The following is a 25,540-nucleotide window of genomic DNA, read 5'->3' on the forward strand; positions in this document are numbered from 1 at the left end:
TAATTTAAAAAAAGAAGGGTTTATTCAGCATGTATTGGTACGTGGTGCTAGGTTCCGTGAAGATCAAAGAGAACAATCTAGACATGGCCCTTTCCTAGCCGTACCTTGCAACACCCACAGAATGATAATGATTCCTGTCAGTGCTATGGGCCTCTTTGGTTTACAAAGAGCTTTCAGCAACTCAGTGAATTAGGTAGGGAAGGTATGAATTAGGTAGGGAAGGTGAGGTTCCTTCACCACATTTTAGAGGTGAAGGAACCTCAGAGAGGTTAAGTGTCTTGCCCAAGGTCACACAGATCTTAAGGGTCCAAGATGCATTTCAGAGCAGGAATCTCACACTCAAAGGGGTAAATGAAGAAGGTTCAACGAAAGGATTCTTTAACAGGCTCGGGGCAGAGCTAAGGGAACTGACAGTGGACAAGGAAGCAACCCTGAGTGTTATGGGTTGAACTGTGTCCCTCAAAGATGATTTGTTGAAGCCCTGGCCCCCAGTACCTCAGAATGTGACCTTATTTGGAAATAGGGTCATTGCAGATGTAATTAGCAAAGATGAGATTAATCCAAAGTGACAGTTGTCCTTATATGAAGAAGAGAGACACAGAGATGCAAGGAGACAACGCCCAGTGACCAGGACGGCAGAGACTGAAGTGCTGCATACACTGCGAGCAGCGCCAGGATCACCAACCAGCCGCCAGAAGCCGGGAGGACGGAAGAACGGATTCTCCTCCACAGGCTTCAGAGGGAGCTCCTCCCTGCCATCACTTTAATTTTGAACTTCTAGCCTCCAGAACTGTGGGCGAATACATTTTTATTGTTTTAAGCCACCTGGTCTGTGCTGTTTTGTTACGGCAGCCCCAGGAAACTTGTACACTGACGTCGGCAGCTGTGGGCACCCCTAGGCCTCTAGGGGCCTGTGCTATTGGAGTCTTGGGAGAGCGGGGTCCATGGAACAGGACCTGCCAACAGCAGCAGTGACCAGCCACTGCCCCTCACTGCCCTTCAAGGAGGGAGCTGGGCCAATCAGTGCCCTGAGCCCTCCCTCCAAGTGTCCCCACAGTGTCTCCGATGGCTGAACCGAAGGATGAGACAGCGGGCCAGAGGGTGATGCGGTCTGTAGCTGTCAACTCCTGAGGGCGGGTGGGGTGGCTGGTGACCCCTCCGCGCAGAATCAAGCCCGCTTCTGGTACTTGGCCCCTGCCCGTGTGCTACTTCAGGAAGGGACCCTAAAGAAGTGGAAGGAAGAGTTTCTGCTTTTGGGGGACGCTCTGGTTTCATGAGGTGACTACAAATGCACGAAGAAAAGCACAAGAGGACCTGTGCAACAAATAAATAAGTCTGCGGGAAAAGCATATGCCCCAGGCAGGGCGGCCAGGGCCACCACCCCAGCCTTCCTTGCTTGATACCCAGGCCCTCAGCGTAAAATAGGAACCGTTTCCTTGTGAAGGAACAGCCAGAGAAATCACAGCTAGAAGAAACAGGCCGCCGGTCAAGATGGCCTGGGGAGGAGGACGTGGATAGGATCATGACCCACTGGCCTCGACAGTCTGGCCCAGGCTGGGGAGAGAGAAGAAAATTCTCTCCCTGGGCGGGAGGTGGGGCTCTGTGGGTAGGTCCTAAAGCAGGAAGCGCGTCTACAGAGCCACGTGCCCGCGTGTGGGGAGGGGACAGCCTTGCTCCCGTCACCCAGCAGGCTCGGGGGAGATCCGGGTTTGTGTGGGGCTTCTGGGCGGGCCCTGAGCTGCCCGCCCCTGTCCACTGATAGCTCTCTCCCCTCCGGAAGCTGGGGGAAACATCTGTCTTGTTCATGCTGTGATTCAGGGGCATAACGCAGGTCCCTGAGAAAAACATGTTGAACAAATGAAAGAGCAGGAGTCCAGAGAGAGAGAAAAACACTGCCAAGGGGGAGGTGCCCGGAGGAAAAGAAATCTCAGGCCGGACGCACCTAGGGGCAGACAGGGCTGGCTGGACAGGCATCCCCGGCTGGCAGGGGCTCCTGGGAGGAGCAGAAGCCCTCTGGCTAATGGCACACCCACCCTGCACAAGGCACGGCCCAGCGCCGCAGACAGTCAGGACCCAGAGAGAGCAATCCTGTCCCCAGACCCAGGCCTCGCTCTCCCCGCTGCTGATCACCCGTGCGCCCCTTGTCCAGGCAGGTAGCCCCCTCAGATCTCCACACAAAGGCCTCCGCAGGGCTCCAGAGCAGCTCCACGGCTCCACAGGCTTCTCAGCGAGCCAGGCAGATGGGCAGATGAACCCGAGAACGTGGGGAACTCCTGCCAGGTCAGTAAAGGTTGTGAGGACGGGGCGGCCCGCTCCAGCAGACAGACGGAGCAACCGGGGAGAAGGCCCCAGAGACATGCAGGTGGAAATGCAGGTCTGTCCTCACCATGGGCTTGACCAAAAGACTGTCCTTCTCCCACTCAGACTGAAGCTGAGGCTTTAATTATAGCTTGTCACTCATGCGCCTTCCCCAGGAGATGGCCAAGCCGGACAGCAACGGAAATGAAACTCTCACTTCAGACGGCTCATTCTGTCTGTCAGGAAGTGTCAGGCTCACCAACAACAATATCTTGAATTGTGGCCGTGTGGTGCCTCCCGAGGGCTTAGGCTGCTCCCCTGCCCCCGCCGGGCCCAGCCAGTGAGCTCACTCCTGCGATGGGATGGGACACAGATGGAGAAGCTCATCCCAGCAAGGCCAAGTGACTGGCTCAAGGTCACCCAGCACACAGTCAGTGGGACAGGGAGACCCAGGAGCACCGCTTTATCGTGGACTCTTCTCTGACTATTTGATGACGTCCCAGAAAAAAAGGCTCCCAGCCCTAATAATACTAACGCTTGTGTATCACCTCCTGGTGTCAGGACCTAAGGCTCTGTCAACAGCCCGCCTTGATCTGCACAGCAGTCCCCATGAATTGTTTATCATTGTTATTCTCACTCTTCATAAGGAAAAACCAAGACTAGAGAGCTCGTTCAAGGTCACACAGCTGGAACAGGACTGAATCCAGACTGCGCAGCAGCAGGGCCTGTGCTCCTAACCCCACGCTCTCTCCTTACTCTCATTCCCACATAAGTAGATGGAAGATCTGGAGTTCTTTCCCCTCACCTCTGCCAGCAAACACAAATTGTTTCCGGAAGCACTCAACAAAGGTCATCTCCCACATCATGGAGAAAGGCTGTCCCTGAGTCCTGGCAGGATCAGCTGTGGGCATTGGGTCCCCGGGGCAGGGGTGTCCTTGCATCTGTCCCACCAGGTTGGCCTGATGAAGTGCTGACAGCGGGAGGGGCTGTGGGCTCAGGCCTGGCTCCAGGAAGCTGAGTTGTGAGACCCTGAGCTCTCATGGGGGATCTTCACATCCCTCGGCCCCTGGGTCTCGGGTTGGACGTCCAGAATGCAGTAGGGTTCGGCCCTTACAGGGTTTGGAATGGGGCCTCAGCTCCCTGGAGCCGATGTGACCCAGGGGAGCATGGGGTGTGACCTACCACGCAGACCTCTTTCCAACAGCAGTGCCCAAAGCGCCCTAGCTTCCCCACAGGGGGCTTAGAGCCACACAGGTCCAGCTGCTTTGGATTACCTGTGTGGCCAAGGCGTCCAGCCGGCTTGGGAAGGGAGCAGAATTTCAGGTTAAGGTGCTCCAGGGCAGGAGCAAGTGCCTTGTTGGCCTGTGGCTCAGGGGTGAGAAGACTGGATCCAACTCCTGCCTCCCCTTCTGCTAGCTGGGGGGCCCTTGTCAGACCCGTTAACCCCTGTGGGCCTCATCTGTACATGGACCCGGCAGCCCTGCGTCAGGATGGTGGTCTGGGTCCTGAGGGGCCTGGTGGTCGGGTGTGGGGCGGGAGGAAGCGTTCTGTAGCCCCAGGCCCAGGTCTCTGCTTTTTAGTGAGCCTACGCGCCCGGGCTGTGACCTTCACAAGCTCTTCTCAGTCATTTCTCACCCCCTTAGGTGGGACAGGAAGGCTAGAGTGGGCTAAAGTTGAGTTTTTCCCTTCTCGCAGGTGTGCCAGGCTCTGATAAAGCCCCCAGGTTAGGCTCTGGTTGACTGGTTTCTCTCAAGGGCAGGACTCGCTGAGAACAGAGCTCTCCAAAGTGTCTCAGAATGGTTTCTTTTCCCCTCTCCCTTCAGGAAGCAGAGATGCGGGGTGCCTTTCTCCAATCTTCACCACAGGAACTTGCTAGAGCTCCTAGAGGAAAGGCTCACAATAGCGTGGGGTCCCTCCGGAGTTCTTATCTCTCCGGCTTGTCCACACTGAGCCCCCGGCAATTCGCCAGCTACAGTTCGAGTTTCCCTACCCCAGCCCTGGCTCTCGCAGCAGTCTCTGTGGCTAAGGTGTGATTGTGTGTCCACCTGTCTCTTTCCAGTTCAGGGGCAGCGGTGTGCCCAGTGACCTCAGTGCTGCGCCGGCTCTGAGAAGCACTGTGGATTTTTGGTTTGTTCAGCTTTTCGCTTGTTGTGAGGACAGAGGGACAGCTTCCTATCCCCTCCGCACCCGTGTGCACAGAAAGGCCTTGCGCTGTGCTGGCCGCATTTCATGAAATGCCTTCTCTCTGCCCGGGGTGGATTCAGGGTTTCCTGTTCTTTGTCTTGTTGATCCCTCACTGCCCAGAAGGGAAGGTGTTGCAGACTCCATTTTCCAGACAAGGAAACTGAGGACCAGAGTCACACTGCTGCTGGCGGCGAAGGTCTGCCAAAACCCACATGTTCCCGCAAAGACCACGTGCTGCCGCCCCGTCCTTCTTCTAACCGCGCGAGCCCCGCTCGCCCTCTGGTCAGTGGAGCACACACAGAGAGCCGTTCCTGGCCACACCAGGAGGCTGTGGAACAACTCCATCTGCGCTTGCGGTGAAGGGCTAAGCCGCCTCCCCTAATGAGAGGGAAGGCCCTGAGAGCCCCCTTCCTGCAGGATCCAGTTACTGGGAAATATGCTCAAATAGTGCATTATAGTTTAATGAATCCAGCTCTTTCTGTTGTCACAACTGAAGTGCAGAATGCCTGGGGCAGGCTCCCTCCCCCGCAGACCCATTTGTCATGGGCATTGATTAACACACAGAAAAAGACAGGCTTGATTGCCTCTGTTTAGGCAGGAGGGGGGCTACCACCTGTCTCAGCCATCCTGAGCTTGGCCAGACCGAAGGAACTGCTGCCTCTTTGTCCCCAAAGCAGGAGCTCTAGGAGGAGCCGCGGGGGATGCTGGGAGGAGCCCAGCAGGGTCATATGGTGCGAAAGCAGAGTCTCCCGGGCCTGGGGCCTCAGAGCAGTGATGTGGTCTGTCGTGTGCGACCATGAGCCTCACACGGGAGGAGGTGGGGACCCAGCAGAACGTGCCTCTCCTTTGACAGTGTCCTGCCCATGTTTCCCTCTTGCTTGCCTCTCCACAAATTTAACTGAGCGCCTACAGGTGTCTGGTCTAGGGATACCACTTCCTAAGTGTAACCCAGAAACTTCTTCCGAAGGGCCTATCGTCCGATGAGAGCACCACAGTGTTTAAAAGGCTGAGACGCAGGTGAGAAAAGGTGTTATGGAAGCACAGGGGCCAGGGAGGAGAGCTGGTCCAGGAGGGCTTCCCGCAAGATTGAGCCTGGGAGGATGGAGGAGTCAGCAGGCCTGAGGCCTGTGACCTACGCGCGGAGCCGGGAAACAGCACCGTGTGCCGGAGAGACTGAGGGAGTTCAACGTTGCTCACCTCAGAAGGCGAGACCAGGGAAGGCGGCAAGTGAGGTGGGCGAGGCCAAGGCCGAGGAGCTCGGGCGAGCTTCCAGGATGACAGGCAGCGTGGCGAGCGAGGCCTGTGTACCCGCTGGGTCCATCTCCTGTGGTCCTTTCCTGGCCACGTGCTGCCACAGGGGCCCCAAGCCTCCAGCTGCCACGTGCCTGCTCGAGGTCACCTTCAGGTCCAGGAGGCCAAGTCCACACAGCTTATCTGCTCCCACATACCACCCCTTAGCCAGGCCAGCTGCAGAGTCCCCCTCACTTAAGGACACAGGGCTCCCGGGGACAGGATGGGTCTGTAGCTGGAGTTTGCTCCGTGGATCTCTTAGATCAGGGAGGGAAGCATGGGCGGGGCACTGTCAAATGTGAGGCCAAGTACACCTGGGGAATGCCCACCAGAGGCTCCATGGGGTTGACCGCCTTAGGCCAACGTGGAGCCTTAAACTGCACCGGGAGCTCTCGACCCTAACTGCACCTTGTAATCATCAGGGTTGCTCTCCCGAATACCAGTGCCTGGGCCCTCCCAGCCCCACGTGGGTTCTTGGGGTGCAGCCTGCGCCGGGGTGTTATTAAAGCTCCTCACTGGTTCTAGCAGGAGCCAGGGCTGAGAACCACCAGTCCACACCCGCCAACTCAGTTCCATTTTTCTCGTGTCTCCCCCCTCTCCTCCACCTCAAAACTTCTGTCCTCCCCTCTCTCTTCTCCTTCCCACCTGTTCTTTCCTTCTCCAAGGCTGACCCCTCTGCTAAGCGCTGGGTCTCGTCCTTTCCTGTCCCCTCAGGGACCAGACACCAAAGAAAATGATAGTAATAGTCAGAATGATAACGGCCGCTGAGACTCGCGGAGTCTTTAATAAGTACCAGGGGTGTGGGTCATCTCATTTAGGTTTGGTCCGCAGAACAATGCTTTACTGTGGGTACTACTGTTGTCCCTCTTTTCAGATGAGGACCACGGAGTGGCAGGGCCAGGACCCACACCCAGGTCCCTCTGCCGTCAAAGCCCAGTCTTTAGCTGTGGAGGCCACCTCTCCATCACTACCTTGCTCTGCCCATGAACTTGAACTTCCCTAGCAGGCTGACCTGTCAGTGCTCTGTCTTTACATCCTGGCCCCCGAGCTAGTGTACACGTCCCAGAGCAGATGCACGTCACTCTGTGTCTGGGTCTCCACAAGGTCTGCCCAGGAAGATGCTCGTGGCCGGCGAGCACTGGGCCCCCAGAGCTCTGGAAAGGCTCTGTCATAACCTGCTTACCTGTCAGTCCTCTGACCATACAGTGACCCCTTCAACACTGCACCCGCGGCCTTACTTTTCAGGGAGGAGAAAAGGATCATCTGACTTAAATAAAGTTTCACAAATTCCACAAGTTCATAAAGTGTTCCACTGTAGCCAGGTGCCTATCTGATGCCCAAAGCATGCAATTGCTTACCTGCATGCATTCCACCCTCACCTTGCCTGCCGGGGCTTCCTGCCATGGAGAGGATCACCTTTCAGTTTCTGGCCTGGTTAGAATGAGAAGGAGAACAGGGTGGGTGGGTGGGTTACGGGATACAGCAGATGGTGTGTGCGGTGGGGGAGAGATAGAGACTGTAGGTGCGGGGCACAGGCTGGGAGGAGTATAAAGTGTGTGCGCGGGGTGAGAGGTGTGTTTGGGGTGTGATGGGTGTGTCTCATAGGTGGTACATTGTGGGGGTCACTTGCAGGCAGCGTGTTGAAGTGTGGGTGTGCCGTGGGTGTGGTTTGTGGGTGATGGGGTGCATATGTGACACGTGCTGTATGGCACATCTGCATAGCCTGTGCTTTGATGTGGTGTACGACTGGTGGTGTGTGTGGGTACACGGTACACGTGTGGCCTATACTATGAGACGTGGACTGATGCGTGTATGAGATCCGGTGTGAGGTTTAGGGGAGGGAGTGTGGGCGTTGGGTACCAGGTGAGCATATGTGACATGATGATGAGGAAAGAGAAAGCACTTTCTGTGCCCACTTCTGGCTCCTCTGCTCAGCCTGGGTTGTGGGTGGACCTTCGCCCATGCTGGTGAGACTCAGAGACTAAGACCAGAGAAGCCCCATCCTCAAAGTGACCCAGCAGCCACCACAAGGAGGGAGCACAGGGCTCAGTCCTCCCCGTCAAGGTCAACGGCTGAGAGCCCGGTGACCTCAGATCTCAGCTTCGGAATACCAGAGAGGAGGGGACAGACAGAGCCCTGTGGGCAGGCAGGGCCCCAGGGACTCTAAGTGGGCAGTGGGAGGGCAATCCTCATATTCTTAAACCTCTTTCCAAACCCTGGTGGCCAGGATGATGGCCAGAATATGAATTGGAGATTGAATCCCCGTTTCTCATCTCCAGTTCACAACAGGCTGGGCCCCATGCCGGATGTAACCTGTACAAAGTTTGGGTTCATGTGGCTCGATCTCAGAGCACTGTCTGACCCCGAGCACAGTAAATGCCATTCCTGACTCATTAAAGGAGACTCACATCCATGGACCCCAGCAGCACCTACCAAAATCCCATTCATCCTCCTTTCTACTTCTTTCTTATCCCACAGCCCAGGTGTGACACACTCGACCCCCTGAGAAAGCTCTTCCTTCCCCCAAGACCATGACCTCCTCCCCCTCTCCTCTCCCTGCCCCCTCTTGCACTTGACTGTGCAGATCAACATGGCCTCTCTTCCTGAAACAAGGAACCCTTTTTCCAGGGGGTGAGAGGACACTGATAGTTTCATCATTCTCTTGGTAAGAAAGGGATGTCAGGGAGTATCTTGATCCTGGCCCATGAAACTGTATGGCCTGTGTGAGTTGCACATCCTCCCCTGGACCCTGTTTCCACAGCTGGTCAAGCAAGCATCATTCTAGCAACTCACTGCTTCACAAAATTTAAGTCTCCTGAAGAGTCATGAGGGTGCCTGGGCAATGCTTTAGGGGAGAAGAATAACACACAGACAAGCTATCTTTCTCACTCTTCCACCAGCAAGGCAGAGCCCATGGCAGTGCCGGGCAGGACAGCAGCCTTGCAGAAACTGATGGAAAGCCACAGAGCCGCCACGTGAAACGCACATTGGAAACCAAACCAGCATTTCAACACCTTCCCGTGACGTTGTGTTGGGGTTTGGAGGAAGGCTGCGAGGGTTTGTATGTGACGTTCCTTCATTGCCAAGGACAGGGAAGAATGAGTCTCACCCCCCAACCCCCAGGCCCTTGTTCCTACTCTCTCGACACCGACCCTCAACCTTTCTGAGTCTCATTTTCTTAACTTGTAAAATGAAGGTGACAGCTGAGTGGAGCAGTGCCTTTAGAACCAGTCTTTGGAACCAGTTGTACGTTTTCATACTAGATGTGAGACCTCAGGCGAGTCCTGTCGCCTCCCCGTGGCAGTTAGCTCTCACCGTAAAACTTCAAAACTTAATAGCTTAAAACAACAATCAGCTGTTATTTCTCATGCATCTACAAGTAGCCTGGGCTGTTTTACTGACGTGAGCCAGGCTTGGCTAATCTTGGCCGAGGTCGCTGGTGCGTCTGCAGGCAGTGGGCAGGTGGGCTGCGGGCTGCCTGCTGTAGGGTGGCCTGGGCTGGGATAAGTCGGCTCTGCTCCACGGGGTCCCTCGTCCTCCACCTCCAGAAGGCTGGTCCGGGATTGTTCTCTTGGTATTTAAATCCAAGAGAGTGAGTGGAAACACATGTGGGCTCTTCAAGCCTCTCCTTTAAGTTTGCTGCTGTCACACAGCCAAAGAATCATTCGGCCGAGCCCAAGTCAGAATGGAAGAGGCCTGTCGAGCTAGAGGGCAAATGGCCTGGACCCAAGGAGGAGAGCAGCTGGGGCTGCCACTGTGATACAGCTACCATACCCTCTAAGCTGAGTTTCCTTTTTTAGAAATTGAGGTGAAATTCACACAACATAAAATTAACCATTTTTAAGTGAACAGTTCAATGGCATTCAGTACCTCCACAGTGTTGTGCGACCATCACCTCTATCCAGTTACAAAACATTTTAATTACTCCCAGGCCAAGCCTCCATTCATTAAGGCGTTACTCCCCATTCACCCCTGCCTCTAGCCCCTGGCAACCACTACCCTGCTCTACGTCTGTATGGATTTCTCCATTCTGGACGTTTCATAGAATGGAATATGTGACCTCTTGTGTCTGTCTGGCTTTTTTGATTCATAATATTTTCGAGGTTCACCCATGTTGTAGCATGTATCAGCACTTCATTATTTTTTTACAGCTGAATAATATTCCATCGTGTGGCTAGACCACAGTTTGTTTAGCCATTCATCCGTTGATGGGCACGTGAGTTTTTTCCACCTTTGGTTATTGTGAATAGTGCTGCTAGGACATTCACATTGAGGTTTTTTGTTTTTTGTTTTTGTTTTTTTTGAGTATCTGTTTTCAATTCCTTTGGGTATATACCCAAAAAAGGAGTAGGATTTCTGGGTCATACGACAATTCTGTGTTTAACTATTTGAGGAGCCCAGTTTCCTTTATTTTTAAAATGGAGAAAATGAAATTACTTTGTGGGGCTGCTGGGAGGCTTAGAGAAAGTGCATGTAAAGTGTCTTGCACAGAGTCCAACCTCAATAAATAACTATTCTTTTGTTCCTTAATTCAATAACAATTTGTTGAGCCCAAGATCAGGAATTATGTGAGGTGCTGGATAGATATACGGAGATATAAGATATAAAATAACTATAAAACACATGTCTGTATTTTTATAGACATATAAATATATCCACAGGGTCCCTTCCAGCTCAGACTCACAATGGTTCCATCTATGCTTCTTGCCTGGTGTGTCCTTCACAAGCAGAGCCAGAAGGCTCTCTCTCCCTCACTCCCTCAACCAATTCCCCAGGAGGCTGCTGGCTTCATCACTCCCCACCTGAATCTGTTCAGAACACCTATTTCAGATCTGTCGGCTCTTATAAATGTAGCCACACACCCGCAAAGTGAGATAAAATGGCAATGTGATCAGTGTGTGTGTGTGAGTGCGAATGCTTATGTGTCCCTGTCTCATTCCTTTTGTAAAGATTAATACATCAGAGCAAGCACTTACGAAAGGAAGAATAAAAAAGCAACAACCGGGTCCAATTCTCCAGACATTCAATACCCAGATGTCACCCACACGGTAAGCAATAACATAAAAATATATGCTCAGCAGAGGCAATATAAATATGATGTATATTTTGAAGTTGGATGACAGAACAGTGGCATAAAAATAATACCCAGTGGCAAATTCAGGAAAGCAACCTTTTTCAAATGTGGCGTTTCTTTGGGCTGCCACTCCTGAAACATCGTGTCTCGGACAGTAAAGCAGAAGTTGTTTTAAATCTGACAGGAGCACCTAGTGTGATGAGGGCATGGAAATTCTTGCCAGAGTTATGAATCCTAGGCAGGGTCTTATTCCTCCTCCACCCTCCCCACCCCCATTCCTGAGACCCTCACCTCCACCCCCTTGGCCTGTCACATAATCCCTTATTTTTCAAAACCCCTTCCCAGACATTATTCCATTTGAGCTTTACAATCTGCCTCTGATGTGGAGAGGACAGGTATCATCATTGCCATTTTGTGAATGAGGCAATGGAGACCACAAATGTTATATGTTAAACCTCAAACTGCAAAGCCACCTCCCTGGGCCTCCATCCTGGGAAGAGAAGATTTCTTTCCTGTCTTAGAAACCATCATTTCCTGCTGTAAAATCATTGAAAGGATTTTCAGACACCTTTCTGTGGCCTATCACAAATCTAGATTCCCAGTTACTATTTTTTTAGGCCGTGCGAACCAATTTTTGCGTCAGCCACACAAAATATTATTAGAAAGGTAAACCTGAGGGTGTCTATGTAAACATCAAACTGGGTCAAAAATGGGTTCTGCACATTGCTTAAAACAGACACCTTTTGCAAGTCTGAGATTCTCGCAGGAAAATGGAGGCCCAAACATTTGAGTGATTTGTCCAAGGCCTCAGAATAAGAGCTATATTCCAGATGTAGAGAAAAGAGCAACCAGCTGTGCATCTCTAAGCAAGTCACTTGACCTCTCTGAGTTTTAATTTCCCCATGATGGAACAAGCAGAACGAGAGCACCTTTTTTTTTTTTTTTTTTAATAAATCTATCTATTTATTTATTTATTTTTGGCTGTGTTGGGTCTTTGTTGCTGTGCATGGACTTTCTCTAGTTGAGGAGAGCGGGGGCTACTCTTCGCTGTGGTGCACGGGCTTCTCTTGTTGCAAAGCACAGGCTCTAGGTGTGTGGGCTTCAGTAGTTGTGGCACTTGGGCTCAGTAGTTGTAGCTCACAGGCTCTAGAGTGCGGGCTCAGTAGTTGTGGTGCACAGGTTTAGTTGCTCTGTGGCCTGTGGGATCTTCCCAGACCAGGGCTCGAACCTGTGTCCCCTGCTTTGGAAGGCGGATTCTTAACCACTGTGCCACCAGGGAGGTCCCGAGAGCATCTTTAAGCTGCTTTCTATCTCTGAAATTTTATAATTTTATCTCTAGAACCTACTATTCAAGGAAAGCCCCATGTTGCTCACAAAGGGTCAATAAAAGGATCCCTGATGGAACCCCAACACCTAAAGCATTCATGTGGGGAAAAATAGTCTCTCTTGGGCTCTTCTCCTAAATCAGCCACTAACTCACTGTGTAACCCCTCTGCTAAATGAGGAATTTGGACTAGGTAAAGATGGGAAAAATATTTCACATCAGGTGCACTCTGGCTGATAGATGGTGGCTGCCTAGAGTGTGGTGTTGGGGAAAAAAATATGAGTCTGCATCCAACTGAAGAAGAAAGAGGCCTGGGGTTGATTAGTGATGTCTGCCACAGGTAAGGGCGGAGGCAGCAGTCCAGGGAGTTGGCTGTCCCTGGAGTAGATGCTCTCACAGTAGATGGTCTCTTCCAATTTGACATTAATCCTCTGTGAGTTGCACACAAAAAACTGGGGGATTCAGAGTCACTGATGCACAGGAAGCAGAACTCAGCTTGTTCAACTGTTTTTATATTATCCATGGCTTGAGTTTGAATAATCTGTCCCCTGATACCACTGTATTTCAGAAACTGCTACCTAAGGCAAATTCTCCACTTTTAAACTCATTTCCTGAGTCGGTATTTTTAAACCCCACATTAAATATTGATCTGCCCTGGAGAGACCTCATTTATTTCACAGAGACAGGTTTGATTCCACCAGAACTGTCAAATCCAAAAATGGGGCCAAGCCCTTCCTGGAGTGGTAACCATCCAGGATGGTGACAGACAAGCCAAAGACACCAGAACCAGCTGCTTTCCTTTTTCTGAGTCTCAGGGACAGCGCTGCCTTCTGGGTCTCCCTCTCACCCCAGGTCATCAGAGCATCTTTGAGAACATTTTCTACAAGGACGGATATCTGAGGGTCAAGGTGTCCACTCTGTGCCAGCAGGACTCCCCAACCTGTGGGCTCTCCAGGGTGAACTACAGAAACTTCTTCTGCTTACTCCCAGTACGCTCTGTTTCTGGGGCTATTGCTCCCAAGCTCTGAACTTCACACTCTGCAACCTCTCCTCTGAGTACTTGTTCTGGTCCAGGAAGGTGGCATTTCCGCTTGGACCCTGGTTTTTTTTTGTTTGTTTGTTTGTTTTGCGGTACGCGGGCCTCTCACTGTTGTGGCCTCTCCCGTTGCGGAGCACAGGCTCCGGACGCGCAGGCTCAGCGGCCACGGCTCACGGGCCCAGCCGCTCCGCGGCACGTGGGATCTTCCCGGACCGGGGCACGAACCCGTGTCCCCTGCATCGGCAGGCGGACTCTCAACCACTGGGCCACCAGGGAAGCCCTTGGACCCTGGTTTTAAACCTTAGCCCCAGTGAGCTTTGGCTTGACTGCTTTCCTGAACGACAATACGCCAGCTGTCTCCTAAAGGACCCCCCGTTTGTGGTTATTAGTGTGACCCCAAGGAAGACAGAGAGAGACTCAGCCAGCTGCAGCCTGAGGACGGGGGCCCCGAGCTCCCCGACAGCCGGGGTGGACCAGCGAATCCGGGTCTCAGTCTGGCCTCTCCCTTGGAGCTGGCCTCCTCCACCTTCTGCACTCAGAAGCACCTGCTTCCATCACCTTGCACTCTGAGTTGACGCAACGTGATTTCTCTCCACGCTCTACACTTCCAAGCACAAATGCCAAGGTTCCTTTTTTTTTTTTTTTTTTGCGGTACACGGGCCTCTCACTGCTGTGGCCTCTCCCGTTGCAGAGCACAGGCTCCGGACACACAGGCTCAGCGGCCATGGCTCACGGGCCCAGCCGCTCCGCGGCATGTGGAATCTTCCCGGACCGGGGCACGAACCCGTGTCCCCTGCATCGGCAGGTGGACCCTCAACCACTGCGCCACCAGGGAAGCCCTCCAAGGTTCCCTTTTGTGTTTCTGGCAATGTCTGTTTGGGACCCCACAAACAAGAGTCCCTGAAGCAGAGAACATAACCTATCTGTGGGATGCGGAGTCAAATTGTAATTAAAATCCCAGTCAGTTAACCTGCCATACTTACGTTTCCTCCATTAATTCACCCAACAATCCCACTAAGTAGGTAGGTAGCATCATCATCCCATTGGGAGATATGGGGAAACAGGCTTTGAGGCTGTAGCCACTGGCCACATATGGCTGACTAAAATTAAATAAAATTTAAAATCCAGTTCCTAAATCTTACTAGTCAGTCATGGCTGGTGACAACAATATTGACAGCTCAGACTTATAAAACATTTCCATCATCACAGTAAGTTCTATTGGACAGCACTTCAAGGAGCAAAGGAGCATCCCTATGCCATACGGAACTGAGGGGCAGAGTCGGTATTAAAACCAGGCTGGTTTGCCTGCAGAGCCTGCATGCCTGTCCACTACCCTCTCCTGCTGTTCAAAGGGATTCAAAAGGAAAGAGGTGAGATGAGCAAGAGATCAACCAAGAAATCTCACCAGAGCAAAGCCTTGTGGAAGGCAGGCCAGAGACAAGACGTATGAAGAGCATAAGACCCCTCTACCACCTCCTGTCACGTGATAGCTCACACGACAAGTCACATGACAGCTGTCAACAGCACCTTGGGCAACATGGTTCTGATGCTGCCCTTTAGCCCATCAGAGATGTCTTCCAGGTGGGAGGGAGGCTTGCGACTTGACCTCTCTCTAGCTGTTCCATCTCCTATGTGCCTGGAGAAGGGGATCAAGCATAGAGTTGGGCACAAAAGAATGTCTTACATATGCTGCCACACTCCTGAGACTTCTTAGATGGTGCAGGTCAATCAAGGTCATCGATCACAACATTTCTGTGCCTTACTTGCCATTTTGATTCAATTATCATCTGTGATACACCTGTCATGTGCCAGTTTCTGAATCAGGCACCTTTCACATATATAACCCAAATAAATTTGGGAACCCATGCGGCTCCAGAATGCCCATAAACTCAAAACAATTTAAAATAATTCCAGGGCTTTCCTGGTGGCGCAGTGGTTGGGAATCCACCTGCCAATGCTGGGGACACGGGTTCGAGCCCTGGTCCGGGAAGATCCCACATGCCGCGGAGCAACTAAGCCCGTGCGCCACAAAATAAATAAATAAATAAAAAGAAAGATAAAATAATTGCAGTCTTGATTCATATCTCTCAATATTAAAGGGGATTTGAACTATAAATTGTAGCATCGCTTCTTTTCTTCCCACTGTGTATTTGAACTTGCACTTTATTTTTCAAACAGCTTTATTGATATATAATTCACATCCCATACAATTCACCTATTTAAAGTGTACAATAATTTTAGGGCACTTTAGCCACTTCAGAAGGAAACTTCATACCCATGAGGAGTCACTCGATTCCTCCAACCCCACAGCCTCAGGCTCCCACTGATCTGTTTTCGGTCTCTATAGATTTGTTTCTTCTGGACATTTCATATAAATGATGTCATACAATATGTGGCCTCTTGTGACTGGCTTCTTTCACTAAGCATACTATTGCATCATGGTTAGTATTTCATCCCTTTTTTTTATTGCCAAACAACATTCTGTTACGTGGATAGACCACATTTTATTTAACCCCTCATCAGTTGATAGACGTTTATGTTGTCGCACTTTGGGACTATAATGAATAGTACTATGAACATTCATGGACAAGTTTTGTATGGCCTTACGTTTTCACTTCTCTAACCGTAGGAGTGGAAAGACTGGTTTACGTGCCAACTCAACAGGTTGAAACACTCCCAAGCTGTTTTTCCAGGGGAAACAAGGAAAGATCGATACCTGGTGAACGTCAGGAAAGATGCTCGCAGCTTGCGGCTCTTCACACTCCAGGAATTACGGAGAGGATCGGATCAGACCAGGAGGCAACGCTCTACGTTTAGCGTGAAGCCAACTCCCAAACTCATACTCCTGCTTCTCACCCATAGCGCCCGCCTCTGCCCAGCCACGTTGCCCCCCAGAGCTCTCTTCTGGGGTCAGGTAAATAGAAAAGATGAGATTGAAGCGTGGCAGCTGAGGTCAGTAACCTTTCCGAGCCAGGCGCTCTGTGTTCGGCTTTTCCGCACCTCTGCCACCTTGATGCTCGCCCAAGCGTCTCAGCTTGCAGCCGACACAGGACCTGGGGTCCCGGGGAGGACTCCCTTGCCTGCTATGGGTTTTCCTAAGACGGAGCCACGAGGCTAAAACCTCAGCAGCCCCCTGACTGCTGGGACTGCTCGGGAGGGGCAAGCAGAGCGTTGCCGCTTACAGACCTTTGAGAACTACAGCTATAGGCAGGGAGAAAACCATCTGTTATTTTGTCGTCTATTTGTTTTAGAATTTCAAAGAAACTTTATTGTTGGAGAAGAGCTGGAGTGAGGAGCTCCATTCTCCAAAACTCCAAAACCTGCCTCTTCTCGGTGACACTCACAGACCCTGGGCTCTTTAAGTTACCATGGAGTCCTCTGCCCGCCGGGACTAAGACTGGGAAATGCAGCCTAATCGGGAATCCCAGCTGTCCTCACAAGGATCTCAAAGGTTGCTCAGAAAAGGCCTCGCTCTCAAATCTCCTCGCTAACTTGAGGTGGTGGGCAGGGACCTGAGAGCCGGGAGGAGAAATGAAGTCAAGGGTAAGCTTGACTGCTGCTGCCTCTGGTTAAAAAAGGAAGCAAAGGTGCACCAACCTGGCAGAGACAGTCGCCACCATCTTTGTTCCTGCCCTGGCCTCCTGTGTCTCACCCCATCCACAGCATCGCCTTGATCATCCCATAGTGGCTTATGTCTAATGCAAGGTGACCAACTATCCCAGTTGGGCCAGGGCTGAGGGGGTTCCTGGCATATGAGACTTTCAGTTTTCAAACAGAGACAGGCCCAGTTAAAACAGGACTTGCTTGTCACCCTCGGTGGTGACATAAGGATCTCTAACAGTGGTTGCCTGTTTTAGGGACTGAGGGATCGCCAAGTCTCCCTGGCACTCTCTGGATCAGCTAAAGCCTCTGACTTCAAGGGGGAAGCCTGGGTTCAGGGCAGGTGAGTGTGGGGTAAGTGAAGGAGACAGATTTACACCCACAGCACTGATGTGTCACTCACATCTCCATCCAGCCCGTCTCCCCAGTTCCCAGACCTCAATCCATGCTTCCAGCAGCAATGTGACAGCCATGCTGTCCGACTGTGCCCAGCCATGCTGTCCCCAGAGCTGTCTTCTTCCTGGCCCTCGTTATCAATTAAGCTGAAGAGGTAAGACTGAGGTGTGGAAACTGGGGTTGGTCACCTCCCCAGAGCCAGTGTCAGCAGTGGACTTTGATTTGGTTCAGATCTTGGGGAGCAGAGGTGCCCAGGCCCAGGGGCTGAGTTGAGGCAATTGCTTTCCTCTTTGTTCATAATTGGTTTAGGGTGGGCAAGGGACCCAAGACCGGTCAAAGAGATGTCAAAGAAAATCTGCTGGGGGGATTCTGGGAAAGGGTTTCCTCTCTGATGAAAAGGCGGCTCGCAGGGAAAGTTCTGCTACTTCTTTCCTGCCCTGGTAGTCATCGAGTGATGACACATTTTTGGAATTCCTGCAGCCATCCTTGTGTGACCACGAAGGGCAGCGTGAGGGAGGGAAGAAAGAGGATCACAAGATGCCAACCCAGAGCTCTGTCACTGTTGAGTTACTGAACCGACCATCGACTTCAGATGTCTTTTTATGTAAAAAAAATAGACTCCTCAAAGAAGTCAGTATGGGTACCCTGTGGCTTGCAGCTGAAAGCTCTTGATAGAGGAGGAGCAAGCGTGAAGCCCTGCAGCAGGGAGACCATGAAAGGACACCTAGGCTTTCTCGCGGTCTCCAGGTAGGACACCTGTCTAACCCAACCTGGGCATATGCGCACCTGAGCTCTCCTAAACAGGAAATCCACCAGATCCCTGTCTCTTTCTCTAGCACTTCCTCCTCCTCATTACTCCAGGATGACTCACCTCCTTGGAATTGGAGTGCCTTGGGGCCACCCCCAAGGGACCTTCCAGTCCTTGACTGCAATCCCTTCCTTTGGTGTAGGGTGGTGGTCAGGAGAGGGAACGCTGGAGTCTTGCTGTGTACTCCTAGGCAAGTTACTTAACCTCTCCATGTCTCAGTTTCCTCATCTGTCACGGGGATAACAGCGCTTAGCTCACAAGGTTATTGTGAGGGTAAGAAGGATGAAATGTTAAGTGCATCTGACACTGCATCGTGGGTCCTCAAGACCATCCTCAAGTTCAGTGATTCACTAGAACTACTCACAGACTAAGGAAAGCTGTTATGCCCATGACTATGGTTCATTACAGCAAAAGCATGCAGATTAATCTTTTTTTTTTTTACAAATTTACCTTTAAATCTTTTAATTTTTTTTTAACATCTTTATTGGAGTATAATTGCTTTACAATGGTGTGTTAGTTTCTGCTTTATAACAAAGTGAATCAGTTATACATATACACATGTTCCCATATCTCTTCCCTCTTGCATCTCCCTCCCTCCCACCCTCCCTATCCCACCCCTCCAGGGGGTCACAAAGCACCAGCTGATCTCCCTGTGCTATGCAGCTGCTTCCCACTAGCTATCTACCTTACGTTTGTTAGTGTATATACGTCCATGCCTCTCTCTCACTTTGTCACAGCTCACCCTTCCCACTCCCCGTATCCTCAAGTCCATTCTCTAGTAGGTCTGTGTCTTTATTCCTGTCTTGCCCCTAGGTTCTTCATGACATTTTTTTTTCTTAAATTCCATATATATGTGTTAGCATACGGTATTTGTCTTTCTCTTTCTGACTTACTTAATTAGCAAAGATCAGAGGAGCACAGGGGAGAGTTCAGGGGAGACCAGGCACAAGCTTCCAGCTGTCCTCTCCCAGTGGAGGGAGTTGTGTGCACAGTGATTGATTCCCCAGCAGTGGTGTGTTAGTGTTGACCAGGGAAGCTCACCTGTCTCGGTGTCCAGGTATTTTATGGGTGTTAATCTCTAAGCATGGAACACTCCTCCACGGCTGACCTTAGTTACTTAGTTTCTAGTCTCTACAGAAGTCAAACTGATACAGCTTGGCCAAGGGTCCCCACCTAAAATCTCACTGTTAGCACAAACTATCTGGCGTGGCCCAAGGCCCCAGGTAAACAGAAACACTTTTATCAGGCAGCATATTACAAGGGCTTAGAGGTTATCTCCCAGGAGTTGGTCAGGGGGTTAGATCTCTCCCTGAAATGTGCAAGATTTGAACATCCCACACCTGCTGAGTCAACCCTTTACTGCACAGACACACAGGAGCATCCAATGTTATTTTTGTGCCTTACATAGAGCTGAAATCGGCCTCCTGCTAGCATCCAGCCTTTGTCGCTAGTGCCACCCTATAGAACAATATGGCTTCAGTCTAACCCTTTTTCTGTTAAGAGGGGGACTATTATTTCCCATTCCTCTTTCATTATGGAGGGACCTCCACCCTAGCAGTGTTCCTGGCTCTCCTTCCCCTCACTCTCTCCTCTCCCCAGGAAAGGGAAGTAACGTTCTGAGTTGGTGGATTTGGGAAGAAGGTCAGCTCCTGCACGGCTCTCCCCTTCCTCTTTCTTGAGCTATTTCTTCATAGAGAGGTCACGCTATCTGGTTTACAGTAGCAGGAAGATGTCCACCTCTGCATGCACCTGTGCCTGGAGACCGCATCAGGCTCAGGGCTGAGGTCTTAGGCCAGCCCACGTGGCTCACAGGGTTTAAACCACCTTCTCGAGCGGCTTTCTCCGCGATAAAGGTGATATTTTGTCTCCGTTTGCCTGGCTCCTGTGTCTACCCGTCAATTGCCTCCCGGCTTCCTTCCCAGGGACAAGAGAGGTGACATTTACTAGCCCCACAAACTCCAAACACCATCAGGCCTTCCAGACACATAATCAGGTGTCCCCTCAAGCCTCTTCGGCCAAGTCCCCAGGTCCTTCAATCACGCCCCCTCTTCAGGATTGCCTGAGGCGCACCGTAGGCTGTCTAGGACCCTCTAAAATGTTGGGCCAGACCTAAGCACAGACGCTCCAGGTGTGGCTTTGTGGGCACCAATCATGAGCAGCATTTCTCCCCCTCTTCTCAGAATTCCCATGAACGCCGTCATTTCTGAGTAGGCTGATTACAAACTGAGCTTGCAGGAGATTCAGATCCCTAGGAATTAGCATTAGATCCACTTTCTTCTGGACAGGCCAGCTAATTGTTTAACTCTTATTATAGTTGGCCAATCAAGTTTTCCTTCTCAGATACATTTGCAAACATACACACACACACACGCACACATCTCCCACAAGGTTTAAGGGTATAGGAATTCTACCCCCCTCCAACCCCACTGCCAAAACAATCCTTTCTCCCAAAGCTCACCTCACCAATTTCAGTACTCTCATATTTTATCTATTCAAGAAGTATTTAGCCTCCAGAAATAATACATAGTGGTTAAGAGCACAGCTGCTGACATTAGACATTCCTAGGTTCAAATACCAACTCTATCATGTATCAGCTGTGTGACCTGGGGCAAGTTACTTAGCCTCTCTGAGCTTTGGTTTTCTCAAAGTCCTAAAGTGAAGGTTATAATAGTACCCACCTCCAAAGGGCCAAGCCTGCTGCTTAGACTATATCATGTTCTTGATAACTATAAACTAGTAGTATAGTTTATATAGTATAGTGGTAGTAATATTACTAGTATTAACATTATTGTTACCACTTCAGCTAAACCTTCCAAAGTAGAAACTACCTAAAGTTAGAGTAGGGATGCAGCCCTTCAGGGTAGATGGTTGATAGATGGATGTCGCCATTGAGAATGGGTCATGGGGGCTTCCCTGGTGGCGCAGTGGTTGAGAGTCCGCCTGCCGATGCAGGGGACGCGGGTTCGTGACCCGGTCCGGGAGGATCCCACGTGCCGCGGAGCGGCTGGGCCCGTGAGCCGTGGCCGCTGAGCCTGCGCGTCTGGAGCCTGCGCTCCGCAACGGGAGAGGCCACAACAGTGAGAGGCCCGCGTACCGCAAAAAAAAACAAAACAAAAACATGTTATACATTTGAGCAGTCGTACCATTACAAACAGGAAAAGGGTTAAAGGTGAAAGTCACAGGTGTCATTCAAAGACTTAGTGTTGGAGCGCTTCCTTCTTGGGTGATGCTGGGTGAACGGAGCTTCACCGAAAGAACGTACTGGGTCTTTTCGCCTCTCAGCAAGGTGTTATTTAGGTAGAAGGAAAGCAGTGGAAATGGGGAAGGGGAGCAAATCTATCAAAACTCAGGGTTTGTCCTTCTATCGAAACGAATCTTCTACTCGGCTGCTCGGTGAGGAATGTGGCTTCTACCCGAGGGGCCTCAGTTGGCCTGGATCTTCCCGGGGATGCCCAGTGCCGCGCAGATCCCGCCCAGCAGCAGGCGCTCCAGCCGCCTGCAGTGCTCCCGGAGCTGCTTCTCGCGGGGCAGCAGGAAGGTGAGGACCTTGTTCCGCATGATGCCCCGGTCCTCCCCTTCCCTCAGCCGCTGCCTCACGTGGGCCGCCTGCCCCTCCTGCTGCGCCAGGGTCCCGTTCATCTTGCAGAAGGCGTCTTCCAGGCAATGGATGGCCCTCAGTGCCTCCTTCTTGAAGTCCTCCAGCTCCCGTTGCACCCCGGCCACCTTCTGCTGCAGGATCTCCAGGTCAGCTGGCGGCAGGACGCAGGAGGGCCACAACTGGGGGAGCGAGAAGTCTCCAGACTGGAGACCACTCTCCACCATCTTCTTCCCCTGTAAGGTGTTCACCTTCATGAGAATGGACCCAGCCTGATAGAGGGGTTCCATAGTGTCGCCTCCGTTTGGACAAAGAGAGGGAGCTAGGGACCAGCCAGGTGAGTGAATTTTTTGGGGGCCAGAGACACAATCCTTTGGAGTGGAGAAACCCCACATATTGTGACATCAGGGCCTCTCCAGCCAATCAGGAGGAAAGCCACAATCCACTCATTTGCATATGGTAGCCTCCTTGCTTGGTTATCCTGAGCTTCATCTGCTCATCAACTCAAGAACTATTTAGTTGTGCACCCTGAGATGTGGATTCCCATCAATTCATTGCCCTTCCAGAACCAGAGTTCAATCATTCCTTGTCCTGAGGGACACACCAAAGTTAACTGGCCAGAGCAAGGCCAGGCCGGGTGGTCTCCCACACAGCAAGGGGCCTGGATGGTCTCAGAAGGGTCTCTGGGCTTCAGTACCTCACCAGTGAAGCAAGGACATTGTAAGAGATGATGTGTAATCTCACTTCTAGCTCTAAAATGCTAAACAACAACAACAAAACTAATTTCTTTTTGAATTAAAGTATAGTTAATTTACAATGTTATGTTAGTTTCAGGTGTACAGCAAAGTGATTCAATGATACATATATATATATTTTCAAATTCTTTTCCATTATAGGTTATTATAAGATATTGAGTATGGTTCCCTGTGCTGTACAGTAGGTCCTTGTCGTTTACCTATTTTATATATAATAGTGTACATATGTTAATCCCAAACTCCTAATTTACCTCCCCCCTCCACACCATCCCCTTTGGTAACCATAAGTTTGTTTTCTGTGTGTGTGAGTCTATCACTGTTTTGTAAATAAGTTCATTTGTATCATTTTTTTTAGATTCCACATATAAGGGATAGCAGATGATACCTGTCTAATTTACTTCACTTGGGCTTCCCTGGTGGCGCAGTGGTTGACAGTCCGCCTGCCGATGCAGGGGACGCGGGTTCGTGCCCCGGTCCGGGAGGATCCCACGTGCCGCGGAGCGGCTGGGCCCGTGAGCCATGGCCGCTGAGCCTGCGCGTCCGGAGCCTGTGCTCCGCAACGGGAGAGGCCACAACAGTGAGAGGCCCGCGTACCACAAAAAATAAATAAATAATTTACTTCACTTAATATGATAATCTCTAGAAAAGTAATTTCTGATTCCAAATCCACACTCCTATAATGACGCCAGAATTCTCAATCATCTTCGAAGGAATGTACGCAGGTTTTGATATATGGTCCACAGCAGAGCTGATTCGGTATGTGCAGAATAAAATCGGGTCGCTCCTTCATTTATTCAGCAAGTCCCTGCTGAGCGCTCACTACACACCTGCACCAGGCAACGAGGGTGAGCCAGCGAGCGTGGTCGTCCCTGCCCTGCCAGGTCCTGCCTGAATGTTGACAAAGATAAGAAAAAACCTAGAGAAGAGGAACTTCCCACTTCTGACCTGTTCACTGTAAGAAAGGAAATTGGTTTGGTCAAGAACAATCCTGCATCCTGCAGATCTCAATCTCTCGCGCAGACTTCTCTCCTGGCCTCCAAAGCTAAGCATCTCTCCAGCAATGGGCCTCAAAGTCAATCCACCCGAAGCTGAACTAGTTATCATTTCTCCCAAAATGGTCCCTGTTCCAGTGTTGCCATCAGGTTGATGAGACCAGCCTGGGACAGCACCCACGTCAGCGCCCACATGAGAAACCCGGGCCCCTCCACATCCAAGTGGCTCTCAGTCCTATCGGCTCTACCATCTCTGAACACTCCAGCATCAAACCACCTGGGCTGGGTCTCAGCTCTACCACCTACAGGCTGTGTCTCTTTATACATTGCCTCCTCCCCCTGGGCCTCAGTTTCCTTATCTGTAAAGTGGGGATACTAATTCAGTGGTGTACAGGTGGGGGGCAGCTCTCCGGGAGGAAAAAAAAAAAAGAAGCTCCGATTTATGGCTGTTGCTAATTTCCATGGTGTAAAGACTCCCATCACAGCTGGTTGAAACTAGCTCAAAAGCTACCAAGCTGATGTCTCTGAGAAGAGATGTTCGCGGTGAGCCTTCGTGAGCCGGTGTGAGACAGCCAACTCCCGCACCACAGGACACATGAGGAGGGAAACTGCCTTCTCCAGCAGGCAGATCGGCCCATCTAGAGGGCCTGGCAGAGGGCACTTTGCAGGGAGCTTCATGGCTAAACTAAGGTGGAATTTTGAGTCTCAAAGGTCGGGCAACACTGGTTTTTGATACACAATGTTGGTGGAAAGAGCACTGCTCTAGGAGTCAGGAGATCTGGAGTCTGGAATTGCTGTGTGACCAGAGGTCAGTCACCTCCCCTCTCTGAGCCTATTCTCTGCTGTAATGTGAGAGGGCGTAATGTGAAGTCTCTGATGCTCTAATAACCACACAGTCTTTCCTTTAAACTTTTCTGGAAGCTCTTACTGCCTCCCCCTCATTTTGTGACCTAGGGCCTTGTCCCTCCGGGTCTCGATGGCACAGTGAATTCCACGAGGACAGGGACTGTGCAGTTCTCATCCTACGTACCCTGCCTGGTGCCCTGCACATAACGGCTCTCAGAAAACTAGATGAAATAGAATTTCTGTTCTTAGGTGGCCATCACATCCTGCGACTCCCCTGACTTTCCCTCTGACATGATGACACCTACTGGCCTGAGTGGAAACAGCACCCTCCTTATTTGCTACCTAAGATCCAGATGGGGTTTGGGGAGATGATGTAAACAGCCTGCGGTCTGCTGGTGCATTCATTGGGGGTGTGTGTGCGGGTCAGGCACACAGTAGGTTCTCAATAAATATTTCTTGAATCAGCGACAGGAAGAATGTGTGTCTGTCTTCTTGTTTCTGTATTCTTTGAGTGTTTTTCTGTTTGTCTCTCTCTCTTTCTTTCTCTCTGCCTTAGATTCTCCGCCTCTTTGTCTCTGTCTCCCACAGGGAATGGTGGAAGCCATAACCAGTGCTATGAAAGAAAAGCAGTAACAGTTAAGAAAGGATAGCAATTGTTCAATTTCCCTGGTGCTTTTTAATGAGGTCTCAGTTCATTTCTCCGCATGTAGAGCCGGCCGGGGAGGACCGTGTTTCCAAGTGAACCTCAGCAGAGGTCGGGAGCAAATACACACTCTGTCAGCCGAAGACCCCAGGCCTGGGGTTCCCTGGACCTTCCGGGAGCCCTCAGCTGGGGAACTGGATGTGCACGTGCTCTGAATGCACTCCTCCCAGAAGTTTTACAGTCCGGGCCTGTGCTTTCCTCAGAATTTCCTTCCATATATCCTCGGAAAGTAAGAAGGCAAATCTATTTGTCCCCTTCACAGCGTCAAAAGAAGGGAACTGTGACGTCTCCGGCAAGGCATCTCTGGGCCACGGTCGGGAGGGTTTCCCTGCCCCTGGTCTATTTCGGCAGCGTCTCAGAATAAGGCGGGACGAAAGCAGGGTATCAACCCTGCCGAGATCCAAGCCCCACCCCTGAGAGTGAGATTCGACCTGCGTGGAGGGGCTCCGGAGTGGCATGTCTCAGGATTTCCCGGGGTGGTCGCCGCTGGATCCCGGTACAGTCCTGCTGGGCCCTATCACATGCATCAGTGCCCCCACCCCGCCCCTGTCATGTGCCTCCCCCCACGCCTCTGCCCCTGCATGTGAACTAAATCTCCATCCTTTTCAGGATCCAGAAGAGGGATATGACACAGAT

General features: G+C 51.2%; 1 protein-coding gene across 1 annotated transcript; it reads right to left on the minus strand.

The window, feature by feature from the left end:
• Window positions 1-21,436: 21,436 nt before the first annotated feature.
• On the minus strand, window positions 21,437-21,898 carry CCDC182 (coiled-coil domain containing 182). Its single transcript, XM_067714744.1, has one exon. The coding sequence runs from the start codon at window positions 21,896-21,898 to the stop codon at window positions 21,437-21,439; it is 462 nt and encodes a 153-aa protein (XP_067570845.1).
• Window positions 21,899-25,540: the final 3,642 nt, after the last annotated feature.

This window comes from Pseudorca crassidens, chromosome 19 (genome assembly GCF_039906515.1).
Source record: "Pseudorca crassidens isolate mPseCra1 chromosome 19, mPseCra1.hap1, whole genome shotgun sequence".
Taxonomy (NCBI): Eukaryota; Metazoa; Chordata; class Mammalia; order Artiodactyla; family Delphinidae; genus Pseudorca; species Pseudorca crassidens.